We start from the raw sequence: 16,967 nt of genomic DNA on the forward strand, positions 1-16,967 counted from the left end.
GAGAAAGATAAGTAAAAACTTGACATCAAACCAGGTACATTTTTGGCCTGTGTTATAAAAATTCTTAACTCCTATGGAAAAACGTTCCCTTTTTAAGTCTGAGTTTAAATATCACCCAAAACATCGAGAGTTTGCTGTTTGAAAAGAGTTAAATTGTCTTGTGAACTTTTACTTTTCATTTTCAGTGTGCAGGTTTTCTAGGCATTGAGGAAAGAACTATAGAAGGTACAGATGGGAGGATGTGATTCCCTTGTTTTAGAAACTCGCCACCCTACAGGAATAAAGGCTTTTCACCTGTACCAGAACTCTCCAGCATGGCGGTGTTTGTGGGAGGCTACTTGCTGGAGCACATAGGGAGGAGATAATTGCAGCTCACCAAGGCTGGCTATTGGTCACCACCTGCAGGATCTAAGAATAGGGAATACCATTAGTTACTCCTGTCACAACCATTCTATTTTAGGAGCATGTTTGCCAGACTTAGCACAAGGTAGTTAGGACAACAGGGAGTTCAAATTTATCACTCAGGTGGCTTGTTTTATTTACAGTATTACTGTGACACAGGAAGCCTTGGAATAAATTTATGGGAAACAGGCTTAGATTGTCTTTCCCCATCACTGTATCAGCTCCAGAAGCCCTTTGTGTAGATGTGGATCAGCCTCCTGTCGGTCAGTTCAATTCTCAGCTTACTGGTTGTGTTTTCGCACCTGATGGTGGTGATGTAGTGTGAAGACAACTTTAGCCTCTTGATCACAGCCAGCACCTGGATCATATGTCTGTGCTAATTCAAATGAATCAGCCAGAAAAGTGTATTAGAAGTCATGAAAGATGTGTGAATTCCAAACTGACCTCCTTTTTAAGATGAGTAAAGGTACAATTGTGAAGGCTCATTCTGGAAGATTCTTCTGCTTTCTTCTCCACCACATCCCTTTTCTTTAAATCTGTGTGGAAAAAAAAAACTTAGTTGAGAGGCAGCCTTTTTTTCCTTAATGTTTTATCCACCTCTGTTGGAAATAAAAGACTAAAAATAAAATACTTTAAAATGCAGAGCAGTAACTTGTCCCCAGTGAAGCTCTCTTAATTAATGTGGTGACCTATGTAGAGAAAAGGGACAACTGCAGAATCCCTCAGTAATTATCCAACCAAAGCTTCAGATAATTACAGGAGGGAGGTTTGCAAGACATGAGACATCCTGAGAAACTTGACCTTCTATGTTGATTTATGGCTTCTATTGTTAAAATCTTTTCATTTGTGGTAGTGTTTGTACTTGATAAAGTCAACTGCTTGTCAGAAACTCAAACGCCACCAAAGTCTCTGTGGGGAGATTTCAATACAAAATAAAATGGCTCTTGAAATGCTAGAAATCAGAGGATTAACTGAAAGCAAAGTTGGGAAGTACTCATGTAGAAATGACTAATTTGGGGCAGAAAAATAAGGTATGTCCGGAACAGCAAATTGACAACTGTTAGCAAAGGTTGATATCAGATGGCAATATGTTGCAATCCTAAGGACATATATTTTAGTACTCTAGTGATGGACAGTGTTGGAAATATCTTGTTGAACTACAGTATTCAAATGCCCATTAACTAAATTTCCTTTTTACTTGATTTCATAATTGGTAGCCCAAAGAAATTTCAGTTTTCTATCTTTGCAGTTTAAAAAGAGTGGAACCTGTGGCCTTCAGGTGACTCTGAACTTCATACATTCAGTCACTCTGAAATCACATAAAAGTATTTGGTTTTATTTCTAAGCCTTAAAAAAAAAAAAAAAAAACCTTTTCTGGGTGCTCCTGACTGACTTGAATCTTGAATTATGGCATTGCTTCCTGAAAACAATAAATGTTATCTTCTCCGTGTGCCTCAAGATGTGTGTGTAAAATCACCTTAGAGACTGAGCTCACTCGATTTTAAATGTCCTCTGTGTCCTTCAAGCAAGAAGGAACATTTGGCTTTGTATTAAGTAGTCAGAGTATTAACTGTAACCATAGGCTGTGCTGTGATTTCAAAGCTTATGTTCCTTTTGTGACAGATACGCAATAGATTACAAGTCAGACGGTATGCATTTGCTGTGTTCTCAACACTCTCTTCATGTCCTGGGTTGCTTTCCTGGTTTTGGTAATCTTTTCTTGCAGGTGCCTTCTGCTCTGCAGTAGTGTGTGTTCACTAAGGTTAGTCATCCTTCCTTCCAAACGTAGGAGACATTTAATGAGAGGGTCTGAGGCAAGAACATCACTTAACATGCAAAGACTATGAACTCTGGGAACAATACATGAGCAGGTTCATTTTAAATACATTTTACAAGTGGTTGTTCTTTTACCCCCATCTTACAGGTGTGCTGATGATATGCAGCATATTAGTCACTTGGTCAAACCACACTTTATTAGTGTAAAGAAAGTGACATCATTTGTTAATCAGTAGCAGTTCATTATATCAAGCTGTCTCTTGATAGAAACATGACTTTCTATGGTTTTCACAGCAAACTGATACTCAGGGGTTTGCTCCTTCGATTTGAGCATTGGTAGAAGTGAGAGCTGCTGGCTGGCTGTTGCTCGTCTGATCTTCAGCTTGAACCCCAATATCCATCTCTGGGTTTTTATTATCCTCACTTTCTTTGATCATTGCTTGACGCCCTTACCAATGCCTTCCATAGTACCTGGATTTTTCCATTCTGCTCCTAGAACACTCTTGTTTTCTGGTTTCCATTTTCATTTTAGCTTATGTGTTTTTCTTTTTTTTTTCCTTTGACTCCTGTGAAGAATTTTTGGTTTGGGGGGTAATGTATTCCCTTTCTTGACCTGCCTCACTTTTCTTGACATGTTTGTGAAATATGATGACTTCCTTAATCACAGCAATGAAGTCAGTACTCAAACTGTCAGCAATCAGCTGCTTAGGTCCATCTCTTATCCAGAGAGAAATATTGGGTACATGAAACGAAGCTCTCCTGGTACTGTGAGTTCAGGCATTGAATGTTGAGTCCTGGGGGTTGGGCTGCCAGACTCCCAGTCTTTCAGATTTAACCACTTGGAGTATGGGGCCATTGCTTAGACAGATATTAGTCAGAGATTCAATCCTGTAGACTTAGTTACAGACTTATTTCTATGCACTTTAACCACATGTGGCCCTGGCACTTAGCTATTGTAATCCTCAACTTCCAGGTTCAGTGAATGCTTCCAGCAGACAGCTCCTGCCAGTGTTAACAGCCCTTGAGTAGGACACCAAGGATGAAGGATGGGGCTTATGGTTAGCATGGCTAGCATTACTGCCTCTGAAACAGAGCTTTGTTGCTAGCATCCTCATTTCTACAGCAATGCATTCTAGCTCCAGGGCCTAGAATGTCAGAGTCCTTAGCAGTTGGTATCAGCTAGGATGCGACTCTCAGGTCTAAGCTGTCCTAAAGACTGAGAACTCCCTGGACCTTTCAGAAGAGCCTAGTCTGTGTCTTCTTACCTTTAACTCCTCACAGTCCGCATGGTCTTCACAACCTTTGCTCCCTCCCCATCTTTTCCCTCCCCAGCTGCTCTCTGGAGCCTTTCAGTCAACCTCTCTTCACTGTTACCAAGGCTGTCTTCTGTTACTATATCAGCTACTTTGATGACAAAGGCCAGTTGACAAGTAGTCCCTCACTCAAACTGACAGGGTACCAGAGAAATTATAGCAGCTGTCAGTTAGGAAGCCACATTGCCCCAGCCACCAACTCCTCAGCTTATTTAAAGAAAAAACAATAAACATTCAAGTGTTGTTATTATAAGGCTTATTATTAATATTTTTGGTGTTTTGGTGTTTAACAACATTTAAAAATGTTTAACTCTGTCCCAAATGCCTAAAGGACAGGATCCCCTTTCTTTCATTTGTCTTTAAAATATACTTACATTTCTGAAGTCTCTACTATCTTATTCATAAGAGATTTGCAGCAGCATTTCAGACAATATATCTCAGACAGGACTTAGGTGTCCTGAAATATACTATGTCTTTTTTTTTTTTTTTGCTAATAGTTCCTGTGCTGCTGATCAGTCTGACTCAAATTCAAATTAGTCAGCATTAAAACATACATACAAGTAACATTATATGGACTCAACAGACTATGTTAGCAATATGTATCTATACACAATACATATATGGGTGCAATAACGATGCAAAAAGAGACCGAAATTTGAATGAGAGCAGGGTGGGGTATATAAGAGGGTTTGCATGGAGGAAATGAAAAGGAGAAATGTAATTAAATTATGATCTTGAAAATTAAATAAATTTAAAATCAACTAGTTTATACCCTTTCTCTGTTACTTATCCAAAGTCACACAGTCGTGGAACCCACAGGATCTTGCATTTCTGCATATTTGAACAAAGCTGAGGCTGCTTTTGCTTGGGTCTGCATTGCAGAATATTAGCTAAAAATGTGTTACATTCTTTAATGCTGCGGAACATTCCTTTTGATTATGCAAAGATGTGTTGCATTCTTTTATATTGCATTTGTTTAACTCTGTGTAGCTATGATACTTTGCCTGTTGGATTGGTTCAATAAAGAGCTGAGTGGTCAATAATACCAAGGTAGGAGAAAGATAGGTGGAACTGGCAGCAGAGAGAATAAATGGGAGGAGAAATCTGCAAGAAAGAAATCAAGGAGCCAGAAAAGAAGGGACCAGCCATCCAGCCACACAGCATGCTCTGGAGTAAGAAGTAAAGAAAGATTTATAAAAATACAGAAAGTTAAAGCCTACGTGCAAAGATGGACAGGATAATTTAAGAAAAGCTAGCTAGAAATAAGCCAAGCTAAGACTGGTTGTTCATAAGAAAGAATAAGCCTCTGAGTCTATTTATTTGGGGGCTGGGTGGCAGGTCCCCCAATGAGAAAAGAGGAAAAAGAGTAAATGAGCTTAGAGTGAAAACCAACAGACTATAGGTCTGCCTTCATGAGGGTACTAGGCAAATGATCAGCCTTTGAAGGTGTGTGTGTGGGGGGGAGTTTCTCCTTCTTAGACAAAGGTAGGTGTGAGCGAGCAGCCTTCATCAGAAGCTGTGTTTGTAGTCACTCTCCAGTATAATGTCATGCCACTAGCCTGAGCTCTGGAGTTGTGAGAGTGTTGCTTTCTCTTTTCTGTGGGAACTGGGAAGTTCCCTGTGACTTTGGAAGAAGGACCATGCTCAGGTACTGCTATGCTCACAAGCAGTGAGTTAAGGTTTTTCAGGCTCAGTACCAGTTTGTATGTTTTTTTTTTTTTTTTTTTTTTTTTTTTTTGTAGCTATAATATTGACATTGAAAAAAAATGTGTTAACTTGAAAGTAGGAAAAAATACTCAAACTGGACAGCTTTTAGGCTATCATTGCTAACTTTGACAAGATCACAGCTACTCCATTTCCACTCTTAATACCCAAGCTTCCCAACGTCTCTCCTGAGGTTTTTCACTGCTAGCTCACATTCCTCATATTCTGCAGGTCACTGGCAAGGTGTTTTTGTTGGAACAAATTTTACCCTTATATCCTTCACTCAAAGCACAGTGGTTATTAAATGTGCAGAACCTGCCACAAATATTAAGGATGTTTATCTGTCTCAGTTCTATCATCCACATGGACAGAATAATTTTCCTACTGCCATATGTTGTACATGATATATCCCATCTCTGGTTTTCCAGGCATTCCCAAAATATTCAGATGCAATGCTAGTGTTACCAGGAGTAATCTCTCCTCATTTTGAACATCTTATTTTTTACTTCTCAGTACCCTAGATCATGTTTACAGCTGTCTGTTTTATCAACCTTTATATCTCTTTTATTTTTCTATATTTGAAATTATGTGAGGTGAAACCATATGTTACATGTCAGTCTATATTCTACAATTATTGGCATCATTTCACAGTATATGAGAATTTTTATATTGTTAATTCCCCTTTCTTTTGAAGAGCCCAATAGGTTGATATTAGTAGGAACAATGTAGTTTTGCTGGTGTGAAATATCGATCTTATCACTGAATTAGACTAAGATGTAACATATTCTATTTCAGTTTTATGAAAATTTAAAAATCTTTAGCGGTACATAAAAATAGCACAAAGTCCCTGTGATTCTTGCTGTTCTTCAGATAAAATGGCATTAAGTCTACATTTACAGAAATCATATAACCTTTTAAGCACAGGAAAGGTTGTATTTTTGGAAGCTAGCCATGGAAGCATCCAGTCACTACCATAGCCACTAATATCATTCGATAATTATTTGTCAGCTCTTAAATCACAACTGAGCTCAGGTTTCAGTTGTGAAAGTTTCATGGGCAGCATGCTGTCCACTAGCCCATCTGTGAGTTTGGACCCAGATACTACAAAGAATGGATCATACTTTTCATAAAGTTCTTATGCTGCTTTCCTTAAGAGAACCAGTGTCTGAGAGATTAAGAGATGCCCTCTTAGAGCATCATATGAATTACTAGAAGTCTACTTATGCTGAGAACTCTGTACTTTCAGCTGCTACTTCGTTAGTCTCCTATTGGGTGCTCCTAACCCATGTCTAGTATTTCGGCATCTGTTGTAGTAGTCTACACCTGCATTCCTGGGCAGCTAAGAGGTGGGGATACGAAAGGGCATGTGTGCCAGTTTGAAAAAGACAAATAGTGAGGCTCCTTAGAGACTCAAATGTAATTAAGTGATGAAAACAGAGAGGGCTAAATTAAAATACATGTTTTTATTTTATTTTTTTAAAGTTCAGTATATTCTAAGAAAAAGTATTAGCCACAACTTGACAATATAAAAATGAGTACTCATTAATAAAATAATAGGCATTTATTGAAATACATAGCAAAATCAAATGCTATCACAGCACATAATAAATTCACAGCAAATATTATGTTATGTAACTATGTACTGATCATTATTGCCTACTTTATGTCACCATATTTAATATTTATGATGTCCCAGGCACTGTCTGTCACTTTGTTCGTTTGTTACCAAGTACTTTGCTCAGGAGAAAGTATATTTCTCTAGAATTTTTCAAACAACCCATTGTGTATACACAGTTTAGTATATTTCTCTAGAATTTTTCAAACAACCCATTGTGTATACACAGTTTTTAGGAGGGAACTCTGATGCACAGTGCTTGTAGTGGTTTTGTAAGGAAGGTTTCATTTGCTCCACAAGGTAATTGAGCTGGTACTTTTCCCTAGACAGGATTTTCTGTCACATACACATGAATGCTTATCACACAAGGGTGCCTGCACCCATACTCACAATCATTGAGATGCTTACATTTTCCTCATGCAGAAACTCAATTTGTCTGTGGGAAACTGAGTGTTCCTATTGAGCATTAAACAAAAGGATATCGAAAGGAATCAAACTAAAGCAAGATTCATTGAGAATGTTGAGCAGAGCAGGCAGAGCACTGGATTGACTTATTGAGAGTTTTAATAATATAAGTAATCCAGAAATAATGCGTGCTTTAAAAGTAATTAAAAGAATACAAATAAACACTTAGTGCTTTATTATAAAGAAAGGAAAGACAACATTGAGCTCATCTATTGTGATGAGGAACTAATCTTTTCTTTCTCTTCAGATCCTGTGTGAATAACTAAGCAAACTAAATATGATGACTAAATGTGGCATCTGCCCAATGGACTTACTTAATGGATCATTGTGCTTATTGTAATAATCAAAGTGGACATAATGGAGGGGTTTAAGAGGGATTACCATTTTCAGTGCTCAGCAAAGCTGTGTTCCAGAAGGAAGCAACTCAAGGGATGATAATTCAAACTGTTCTGGAAGTTTGTAAAGTCCGAACCTCTGATAAAATAGCTTACTACACATTCATAAAATCTTGTTGTCTAAGTAGGGCTTTTAATTACATGCAACTTTTAAATTGTCTCCTAAATTAAAAAGAAAAAAAAATCTGTCTGTTTTGTCCTTGACAAAACATTGCACGCACACACTCAATTTCCGTAGCACTCTGAAATTATTTTTCCTGCTGCAAATAGAAACAAGCTTTAATTAATGCCAGAGATAGTTCAGGTATTTAATAAAATGTTTTACATTTTCAGAAATTAATTATGCCTTGTTCATGGAGTCTGGCTTAATCTTTTATTAAGAAGATTTTATTTACAAGAAGCTTCATAAAAATACAACATACTAAGAGGGTGGGCTTTGGAGCCAGGTGCAAATCTGTTCAGTGGTGGAAAATTGGAGATCATAAGGACAGCCATCTCTAAGAACGGCTTTGAGTTCAGGTAAAGTTTCTAAGATCTTTGAAATGTGGCCAGACCTTGATGAAGCACCGAGAAAGATGTGTGCTTTACTATTGCTCATTTATAAGTGAGATGGACAAGAAAACATTTAAGTGACATTTCCTTTCAATTACACCCTTTCTTTCTTTGTTTAATTTACTATATTAATTTACTTATTTTTGTGATTAAGTTTCACTTCATATTGAATGGAACTTACTATGTAGCCCAGACTGGGCTCAAATCCTTGGAAATCCTGCCCCTATTCTTCAAGCACAATAATTACAAGCATTAACTACTATGCTGGATTTCAGTTACCTCCTAAGGGGTCCCCTTGTCCATCAGCTTTATTTATAATCTGATAAAAAAAAAAAAAGTTCTCATTTACCACTAATCTGTTTAGACATGGTTAGAAGTTTCCAGAAAAAAAAATGTAAGTTTATAAAACAAAATTTATAAACAACCACAAAAAATAATAATAAAATAAAATAAACAAACAGGAGGAGAGGTTTGTTACTACCACCGTGTGGCAATATTTAATTGTGACAGAACAGAAATTTCAAGTCTTTTGAAGTCAATTGTTATGATCTGTGAGGCATTAGCTCCTCAGTGCCTCTGGTCCCATGGAGACACTGTATTGCACAGTCAAGCTAAGCAGTGGGGAGCTTCTCCTTCTAGACCTTAGGCCTGTTAGACTTCACTTGGTTTCTGCTCCAACCTTCTTAAAGCCTCATAATCACTTAGGTAAGGAGGACACAGGCTTCTTTTGCTCTCTGAAATTTCTTATTTACTGAATTCTAAGCCTCTGCTGTCTGCTTCCGTCCTGTCCATCTTCTGCATATACACATCTTGTTTTGCCTGAAGTATTTTCTACCAGTCATATAGTAAGATAGAATGTCTATTAATTTTTTTAAAGCAAACATCTGTGCCTTGGCTCATTAGAGTCTCAATGTTTCCTACTTTTTCTTCTAAGACCTTCAGTATTTCCCAAGTTCAACTAAAATAAAAGCACTGATCTCATTTCATACTTGGCGCAAAGTCTATCTTTTCATTCAGTTGTTGAGTTTAGGTTCTGCTTTCAAAGAGCAGTACACTTGCAAAGAGGATGTGGCTAGCTGATTATGAGTGCAGTGTGCAGTAAACCTTCCTAAACTCAGCCCACATGAACTCTGACGATGTCCTATGCCCTCCCTAACCAGGGAGGTTATCTTTATGAGCACAAACCATACAAGTTTAAAATAATAGTAAAGTCCCAAGTATATATTTAAACACGTAGAATAATCTCCCTTAACAGTCCAAAACACACACACACACACACACACACACACACACACACACACACACACACAGTTTATTCTCTGGATTCCATTGTGTGCTAGTATTTTTGACCAGATCACATCCAAGTAACAGGAATAAAGGCTGGCAGTTGTTGGCATGCTGTGCAGTCTCATTAGATGAGTCAGCTAATGACATGGTTGTGCATTCAATGTGGCATGCACTATGGGGCTTACCAAAGAAAACGAAGATTAAGATAGCATGTCACCTCCTGAAAACCCTACTTAAAAATGCTTTTACACAGATACCTACTTAGTGTGCCAAATGTTTTATAAGCTTGATTCAATAATTGATAAAAAAAAAAAACCATTTACAAAGATTCCTCAAGTGTGTTATCTTGCTGTTTTTTGCTTATCCCAAATATTTTAAGCAATGAGATAAGTGGGTGTTCATCTCTTCCCTGAGAGGACTGCAGAGACTAATTCACTGTACGAGAAGGGAAGAAGACAAGAAAGACGAATGACTATCAGCCTTCCGATATAGAACATGCCCGTGCTCAGTGAGAACATGAGTATACGTTGTTTCTGTGTAGGGCTAGATTCTCCACTAATGTCACTTAACTGGGTAAATTTGGATTCATAATCTCAAAAGGCATTTTACAGGTGTGAGCTGGGAACAGTGTGTTTGCTGCATGTCCTTAACAGTGCTTCCCAACTTCACTATTTCCACATGGCACATGTGGTTGATGGCATAGCAATGGGCTGTTCATTGAGAAAACCTTGTTAGATGTAATGAGTGGGGGCAGATTCGTCACTATGATGGTAAGTTAGCCTTTCAGATGAACCAGGAACCTCATATCTTCATTCAGCTTTGTTGCTAGCCATTTTGTTGTTGTTGTTCTGAAAATCAGGCTATAGTTGTGTTTTTGTTAATTTAGTAGTAGATCTCAGGGTCAAGGAAAAACCTCACCCACTAAACTCTATAGTTGCATTTTCTGTGTTTATGAGTATGGTGTGCATGCATGCATGTGCCCTATTGCCCTGGGTACCCCCACTTTTGTTTTCTCTTTCCAGTTGCCATGACATTAATAGACTGAGGAAACCCTAGAACTATCATGCATGCCTATTGGGAATTAAGGTCACAGGGTACCAAGGAGTGAATATGAGTGTTTTTATGCCTGGTCACAGGCAAGTATAAGTTAAAAAACAACCCAGGGAGCTGGAACTGTCCGTTAGAACATAGTGGAATCATCAGTGGGTATATAACTGATGGCAATGATTTATCCTTTCCCTAAATTAGTCAGTAAATGGACCAGCAGTGAGAGAGAGGGTCACCTGAGCCCTTGTATCTATGTGTGAGTGTTGACAGATTCATTTTCTATGCACATTTAGAGTGCTATGAGTTTATAGTTGAAATTCTTGTGTCTTGCCAAGAATATAACATTTCTCTGCCCTTTTCTCTTTCTGTCACCATTTCTTCAATGTCCACTGATCTTTAATATAATATATTTTGTAAAGTTGATCACTAACAGTGTACTTTGTAGCCAGGAGTCTGTACATTCACCACTGTTCACTGGACAAAGAAGCTTCTATAATTAAAGTTGGAAATAGCATTTGTTTAAAAACATATACATAAATAGGAATTCACAACGGCAGCAAATATATTGTTCTGTTCTTATAAGAAATGATATCATGTAGGTTACAAATAGTTGCTTACAATGGACAGTAATTTCCAAGATCAGTTGGAAATCCTGGTGAGTTCTGGCCTGAACTTCTTGCTTCTATGAATAATACATGTTTTCTGTACTGTTACTTTGACATCAAGTATCATCTGACACAGAATGCTCTATGCAAAACTTCAGTGAAGATTTTGGTGCAAGCTAAGGGGAGGTAAAATGTAAGCTACACATGGGAGCCAGGTAAAATGCAAGATATACATCGGGAGACAGTTAGTATAAAGACTATGCCTTCTATAGCATTATCGTGGAAGGTTGTTAAAGGTTGACAACTACCTTATATGTCATCCTAGAGCCTTCATCTATTAGCTAATGGAAGCAGAAGCAGAGACCCACAGCTAAACACTAACAAGACTCCTGGAATCCTGTTACACAGAGGGAGGAATGATGAGCAAAGGGGTCAGGACCAGGCTGGAGAAACCTACAGAATCAGTTGACTTGAACAAAGGGGAGCTCATAGACTACAGTCTGATAGCTGGGAAACCAGCATAGAACCTACCCAGATTCCCTAAATGTGGTGTTAGTTGGAAGGGCCTCTGGAATGGATCAGTATTTATATCCCTAGTATATGAATGGACTTTGGAGCCCATCCCACATAGAGGGATACTCCCTCAGCCTAGACACCTGGGGAAGGGCCTGGGCCCTGCTCCAAATGTTATGACAGACTTTGAAGACTCCCCATGGAAGGCTTAATCCTCCCTGGGGAGCAGTAAGGGGATGGAATGGGAGTTGGTGGGGGTGATAGGGGAGGATAAGAGGGTGTGGGAACTGGAATTGACACATAAAACAGGCTTTGTTTCAAATTTAAATAAAAAAGGGGGAGGGAAGACTATGCCTTAGGGACCAAGAAAATGCAAGATAAGCATGACCACCAGGCAGGATGGAAACTATGCATAGAAAGACAAGGAATGATAAAAGCTTTATGTTAGGAGCTAGAAATATGCAAGATATGCATGGGATAGGGATGTGTAGATTGCTAGCCATGCATTGGAGGCCAGGCTTGGTGGAAACTATACATTAAGGGTAGGAGGATTCAGGCTATGTAATAAGGGCCAGAAAGGACACAAACTATGCGTGTGGAACCAGCTGTGCATTAAAGGCAAAGTGAAATACAGTGTGTGTATTAGGGGCCAAAGAAGGATGCAAGATATACATTAAGGACTAGGTAGCATGCATGTTATGCACAGAAGGTCCAGATAGGATACAAGCTATGTATGAGGAGCAAGGTGGTATTGCAGCACAGATCTCTCTGAAAAATAGAAGTTAACAATAATCAATATCCTTGTTACAAGTCTTTGACAACTTTTTCTGCAGGAACAATGGCTGATGTGAGCCTGTCTTTTACATGACCACTTTATACCATGACCTCAAGTACCAATAATTTGCTCTGTTTTTGCCCTTTGGCTGGTGTTTTACACAATCTGCTTACCCATCAGAATGTTGTATAATGACGTCTTCCTTTTTAGCTAAACAAATACTTTATTTTTTGTGCTTTGGAGATACATGTTTATACCATAAATGATATACTGCTCCCTTGATACAGGTTTACATATAAACTTTGTGGACACATGTTTGCGATTTCACTTTCATTACAGAAATTATGGTTCGTTTAAGATTTCTCAAACCCTTTTCTATTGTTGAATGTATTAAAATTTAAAAAACTTTGATCAATATAATTCCTCAAGAATTTGTCATGAGATCCAGGAGAGTATAATGTTTATACTTTTAATTTAATTCAATGTAAGTGCATATTTTGCTTCATCAGTCTTTAGCACAAGTAGCATTTTACTCAGAAACAAATATACTACATTTTAAAAATATAACCATTCATTATTCATTTAAAATTTGACTGATATGATATTTAAAATGAACAATGATAGGTTTTAATTGATTGTAGTGCATGACGAGGAATCCACATGCAACATCCAGTGTTGCCTGGCTGAATTTTGAAGTGAAAACAGTTATTCCCACATAGACATGGATACCCACATCCAGTGGTATACCTTTCTCCTACTCATTCAGAATTGCTTCCTTTCATGAGAGTCAGAAGTCCTCAAGATTTGGATTGCCATTTATCTCATTCAGTTTATAACATAAATTTCAAAGATTACATTAAAAATGCACAGAGCTGGTGGTTTACCATATTTCCTTTATATTGACTGTCTCTAAGAAGCATTTAAACATCAGTGGGAGGGATCAGTAATAAATATCACTTGCTTCTTCCAGCTATATACAAGAAAAAAGATATCTCTACTTTTTTTTTTTTTTCTTTTTAGTAAAGCTAGTTAAATGGCATGGGAAATGTGTCCAGGTTCACAACAGATTGATAACCTAGTGTGTCTAGAATTGTTATGTAAAATCCTGGAGCTGAACCACCACACAACAAAAACTTCGATTCTTAGATCACAGCATGAAATACTGTGAAAGTAATATCTTACTCCACATTTTGAAGTGAGGTGTTTTGGACCCTCTGGGTTCATAAATGGAGATTGATGATGATACATAAAGCAGGTAGGATGAGCTATAAGCTGTTCTGGCCAGCTGCCCAAAGCATGACCTTCAGAGTCCGATCTTGTTTCGCCATCAACCATTGTCTATTCCCTCTGCCTACTGTCCCATCATATCTGTAGTGGGAGTTAGCAATTATACAAGGGTACAGTCCATATAAGCTGAGCATCCTTTGATATCTTCCGATGAGCCCGTTTAGACTCTGACTGCATATCTCCTCATTGAGTTTTTACTGAAATCCTCATTTAATAACTGTTTGCTAGAACAAATGGGAAGGAACAATGGAGAATAGAAATAAGCCACATCATGTCAGTCAGGCTGAATATGGGGTATCTGCATTCATGGGAGATAATCTGAAAAGAACTGTTTCAATATTGTCTTTGTTTTTTTTTTTTTTTTAACTACAAGTATGTATAATTTCAAGCTTCATATTTAGGAAGAGAACTTATTTCTTTGCCAGCATTTAAAAATGAATTATTGGGGCTGGAGAAATAGCTTGGTAATTAAGGCACAGGGGACGCATGTCCTTGCGTGAGGATAAGAACTGTCTATAGCTCCAGTTCCAGGGAATATGATGCTTTCTTCTTGCCTCTGTGTGCACCAGACATGCACATAGTACACAGATATACATGCAGGGTAAACATCCATATGCACAAAATTAAAGAAAAATAATTTTAAGTGAGTTACAAACCATATATACTTTACCTTATAAAATCTGGGGAAAATGAATAACGATTTGTCTATATATATTTGTTTTACTGTTTTGGAGCTTTTTACTTTTACATTAAAATGCTACATAGTTACTATCCAAAACTGATGTCCTGCTAAACATGATGCCATAGGTAAGTTTTCATTATTAGAAAATTAGCCTGTCTTTTTATAATAACCTTGAATACATTGTCATTATTTGACTCACCATCACCCAGTGATTATAAACCATCGTGTAACTACCACATTGCTCTTATGGAGAGAATTTATGGACTTTAGCTTTGGCAACTTGCTAGTTACCTGGGTAAAATCTTTGTACTCTTCAGATTGATAACCCATGTTTGCACAGTGTTTTCTTCAGAGCTTTGCTACCTTTAGATTTCCACTAAAAAGTACAGTTCTGACAACACTTCTTCCAACATCCCATAGATGTATCAGATCTAAGTTTTTTTTTTTCAAACTGTGTTTCATAAAGTTAAGATGATCACTCATTCTGTTTTGCACTTCCCTATTTGACTATAGGGTGAAGAAGGGTACCCACAAGAAGGAATTCTGGAAGACATGCCTGTGGATCCTGGCAGTGAGGCCTATGAAATGCCTTCAGAGGTAATATATACTTATATATACATATATATATATATATATATATTACCTCTGAAGGCATTTATGTATATATACGTATATTTATTTACACACACACACACACACACACACACACACACACACACCTGAAAAATAGTTGAGGTGTTTAGATTTTGCTAACAGGTACTACCAAAACTCCATGACTATCAGATCTCCCCCATATTAGGGTCTGGGTAGTTCAACCAAGGAAATGATTTTGATCTGTGTGGGAGAGGGTAGGAGATATAGTAGGTCAAAATGAGAAAAAATGAGAAGAGAAAATTCTATCACAAGAGACTACTAGAAACAATGGAAGTGTCTGAACAACAGCATAGTTATTAATCATGCTTAGAAAACAGAAAAATGACAGATTAAGATTGAAGACATAATTAGGGTTATAGACAAACTTTGGAGCACCAAGGTCACTTTGTCATTTAAGTTTATATTTACTTAAAGCAAGACAAGCAAAACAAAACAAGTGTTTGAAGATAGGTTAACAGCAGATACATACATACACACATACATACATACATACATACATACATACATACATATAAAACTGGGGTTATTGTTGAGGAAGGCTACCTAATCTAGTTAGGGCTATTACTATGGTGGATGTTATCTGCATTTTTTTCCCCAGGAGGCTTGGGCTTTAGAATAGAGTAAAAGGAGGCATTAGGGCCTTCTAAGAAGATGGAGTTTCCTAATGGGAGAGAGAAAGGACAGGGTTGTGCCCCTTGTCTCTAAGCATTGTCACTCCTGAAAACTAGAGTGTCTAAGCTCTGGGAGAGGTTTCATGCAATTCACCTTGGTGCAAAATGCTCACAGTGTATGGCTAAGGAAATAAATCCAGAGGCCACAGCTACTCCATCCTCTAAAACAAGATCACAAATCAAATTCGGCCTAATACTCTAACCTGACTTAGTAACTCTTGTAACTTATAGATGACAGGTATGAAAAAGAATAAATGTTTGAACGTTTGTAACAGAAAAGTTCAAAACACTGTCCGGAGGATCATTTTATCAGAGTGGAAGGCTGGATCCTTTCTCCTGTGAAGTAGACACTTGGGTAACTGTCTTTTTCACTTACTTACAAGTTGTTCTCTCTCTCTCTCTCTCTCTCTCTCTCTCTCTCTCTCTCTCTCTCTCTCTCTGATGCTAGGAAGGATACCAAGACTATGAGCCCGAAGCCTAAGAGTGTCTTTGCTTCCAGTGTCCTGAAATCTACGGCCACTGTTCCATGGTGTACAAGTGCTCAGTTCCAATGTGCCCATTCATGACCTTTCCTCAAAGCTGTACAATGTGTTTCAAAGTCTTCCATCAGCAGTGATTGATGTCCTGTACCTGCCCCTCAGCCTCCCGGTGCTTCCCTCTCACTACAGTGAATACATGGTAGCAGGGTCTTGTGTGCTGTGGATATTGTGGCTTCAAACCTAACTCATTAGACGAAATTTAAAACACCCAAGTGACTACCACTTATTTCTAAATCTTCTTTTTTTTGCTCTTCTTGAGACGTTGTGATTTGCTATCTTATAAGAGCTTTAGGTGTCCTTAATGATTCTTTCTGTCTAAGAATGATGTGTTGTGAAATTTGTTAATATATATTTTAAAATATGTGAGCATGAAACTATGCACCTATAAATTTTAATTATGAACTTTACAGTTTTGTGATGTGTTTTATTAACTTGTGTTTGTACATAAATGGTGAAAATTAAAATAAAATATCTCATTGCAAAATCACTCTTTTTCCACTTCACTTTGGGCATGAAATCCTGCTTATCAGGAACATAAGCTGGAAATGACAACCGAAACAAAGAACTTGAATTCAAGATTTTTGGCACTATCTTAAGGGAGGGAGAGGAGTGAGAGATGGAATGTACACATGCAGGAGAGAATCCCCAGTGCAGCTGCCCAGTGCTGCTCTGCTACAATGCTGCT

General features: G+C 37.8%; 1 protein-coding gene across 1 annotated transcript in view; it reads left to right on the plus strand.

Moving 5' to 3' along the window:
• Nucleotides 1–16,689, plus strand: part of Snca (synuclein alpha) — an 84,494-nt gene extending 67,805 nt beyond the window's left edge. Inside the window, exons 5-6 of the mRNA XM_051202961.1 lie at nucleotides 14,932–15,015; nucleotides 16,192–16,689. Of these exons, the coding sequence (XP_051058918.1) occupies nucleotides 14,932–15,015; nucleotides 16,192–16,224 (117 nt within the window). The 3' untranslated portion in view covers nucleotides 16,225–16,689. The remainder of the gene's footprint in view (nucleotides 1–14,931; nucleotides 15,016–16,191) is intronic.
• Nucleotides 16,690–16,967: the final 278 nt, after the last annotated feature.

Source organism: Phodopus roborovskii, unplaced genomic scaffold, assembly GCF_943737965.1.
Source record: "Phodopus roborovskii unplaced genomic scaffold, PHOROB, whole genome shotgun sequence".
Lineage (NCBI taxonomy): Eukaryota > Metazoa > Chordata > Mammalia > Rodentia > Cricetidae > Phodopus > Phodopus roborovskii.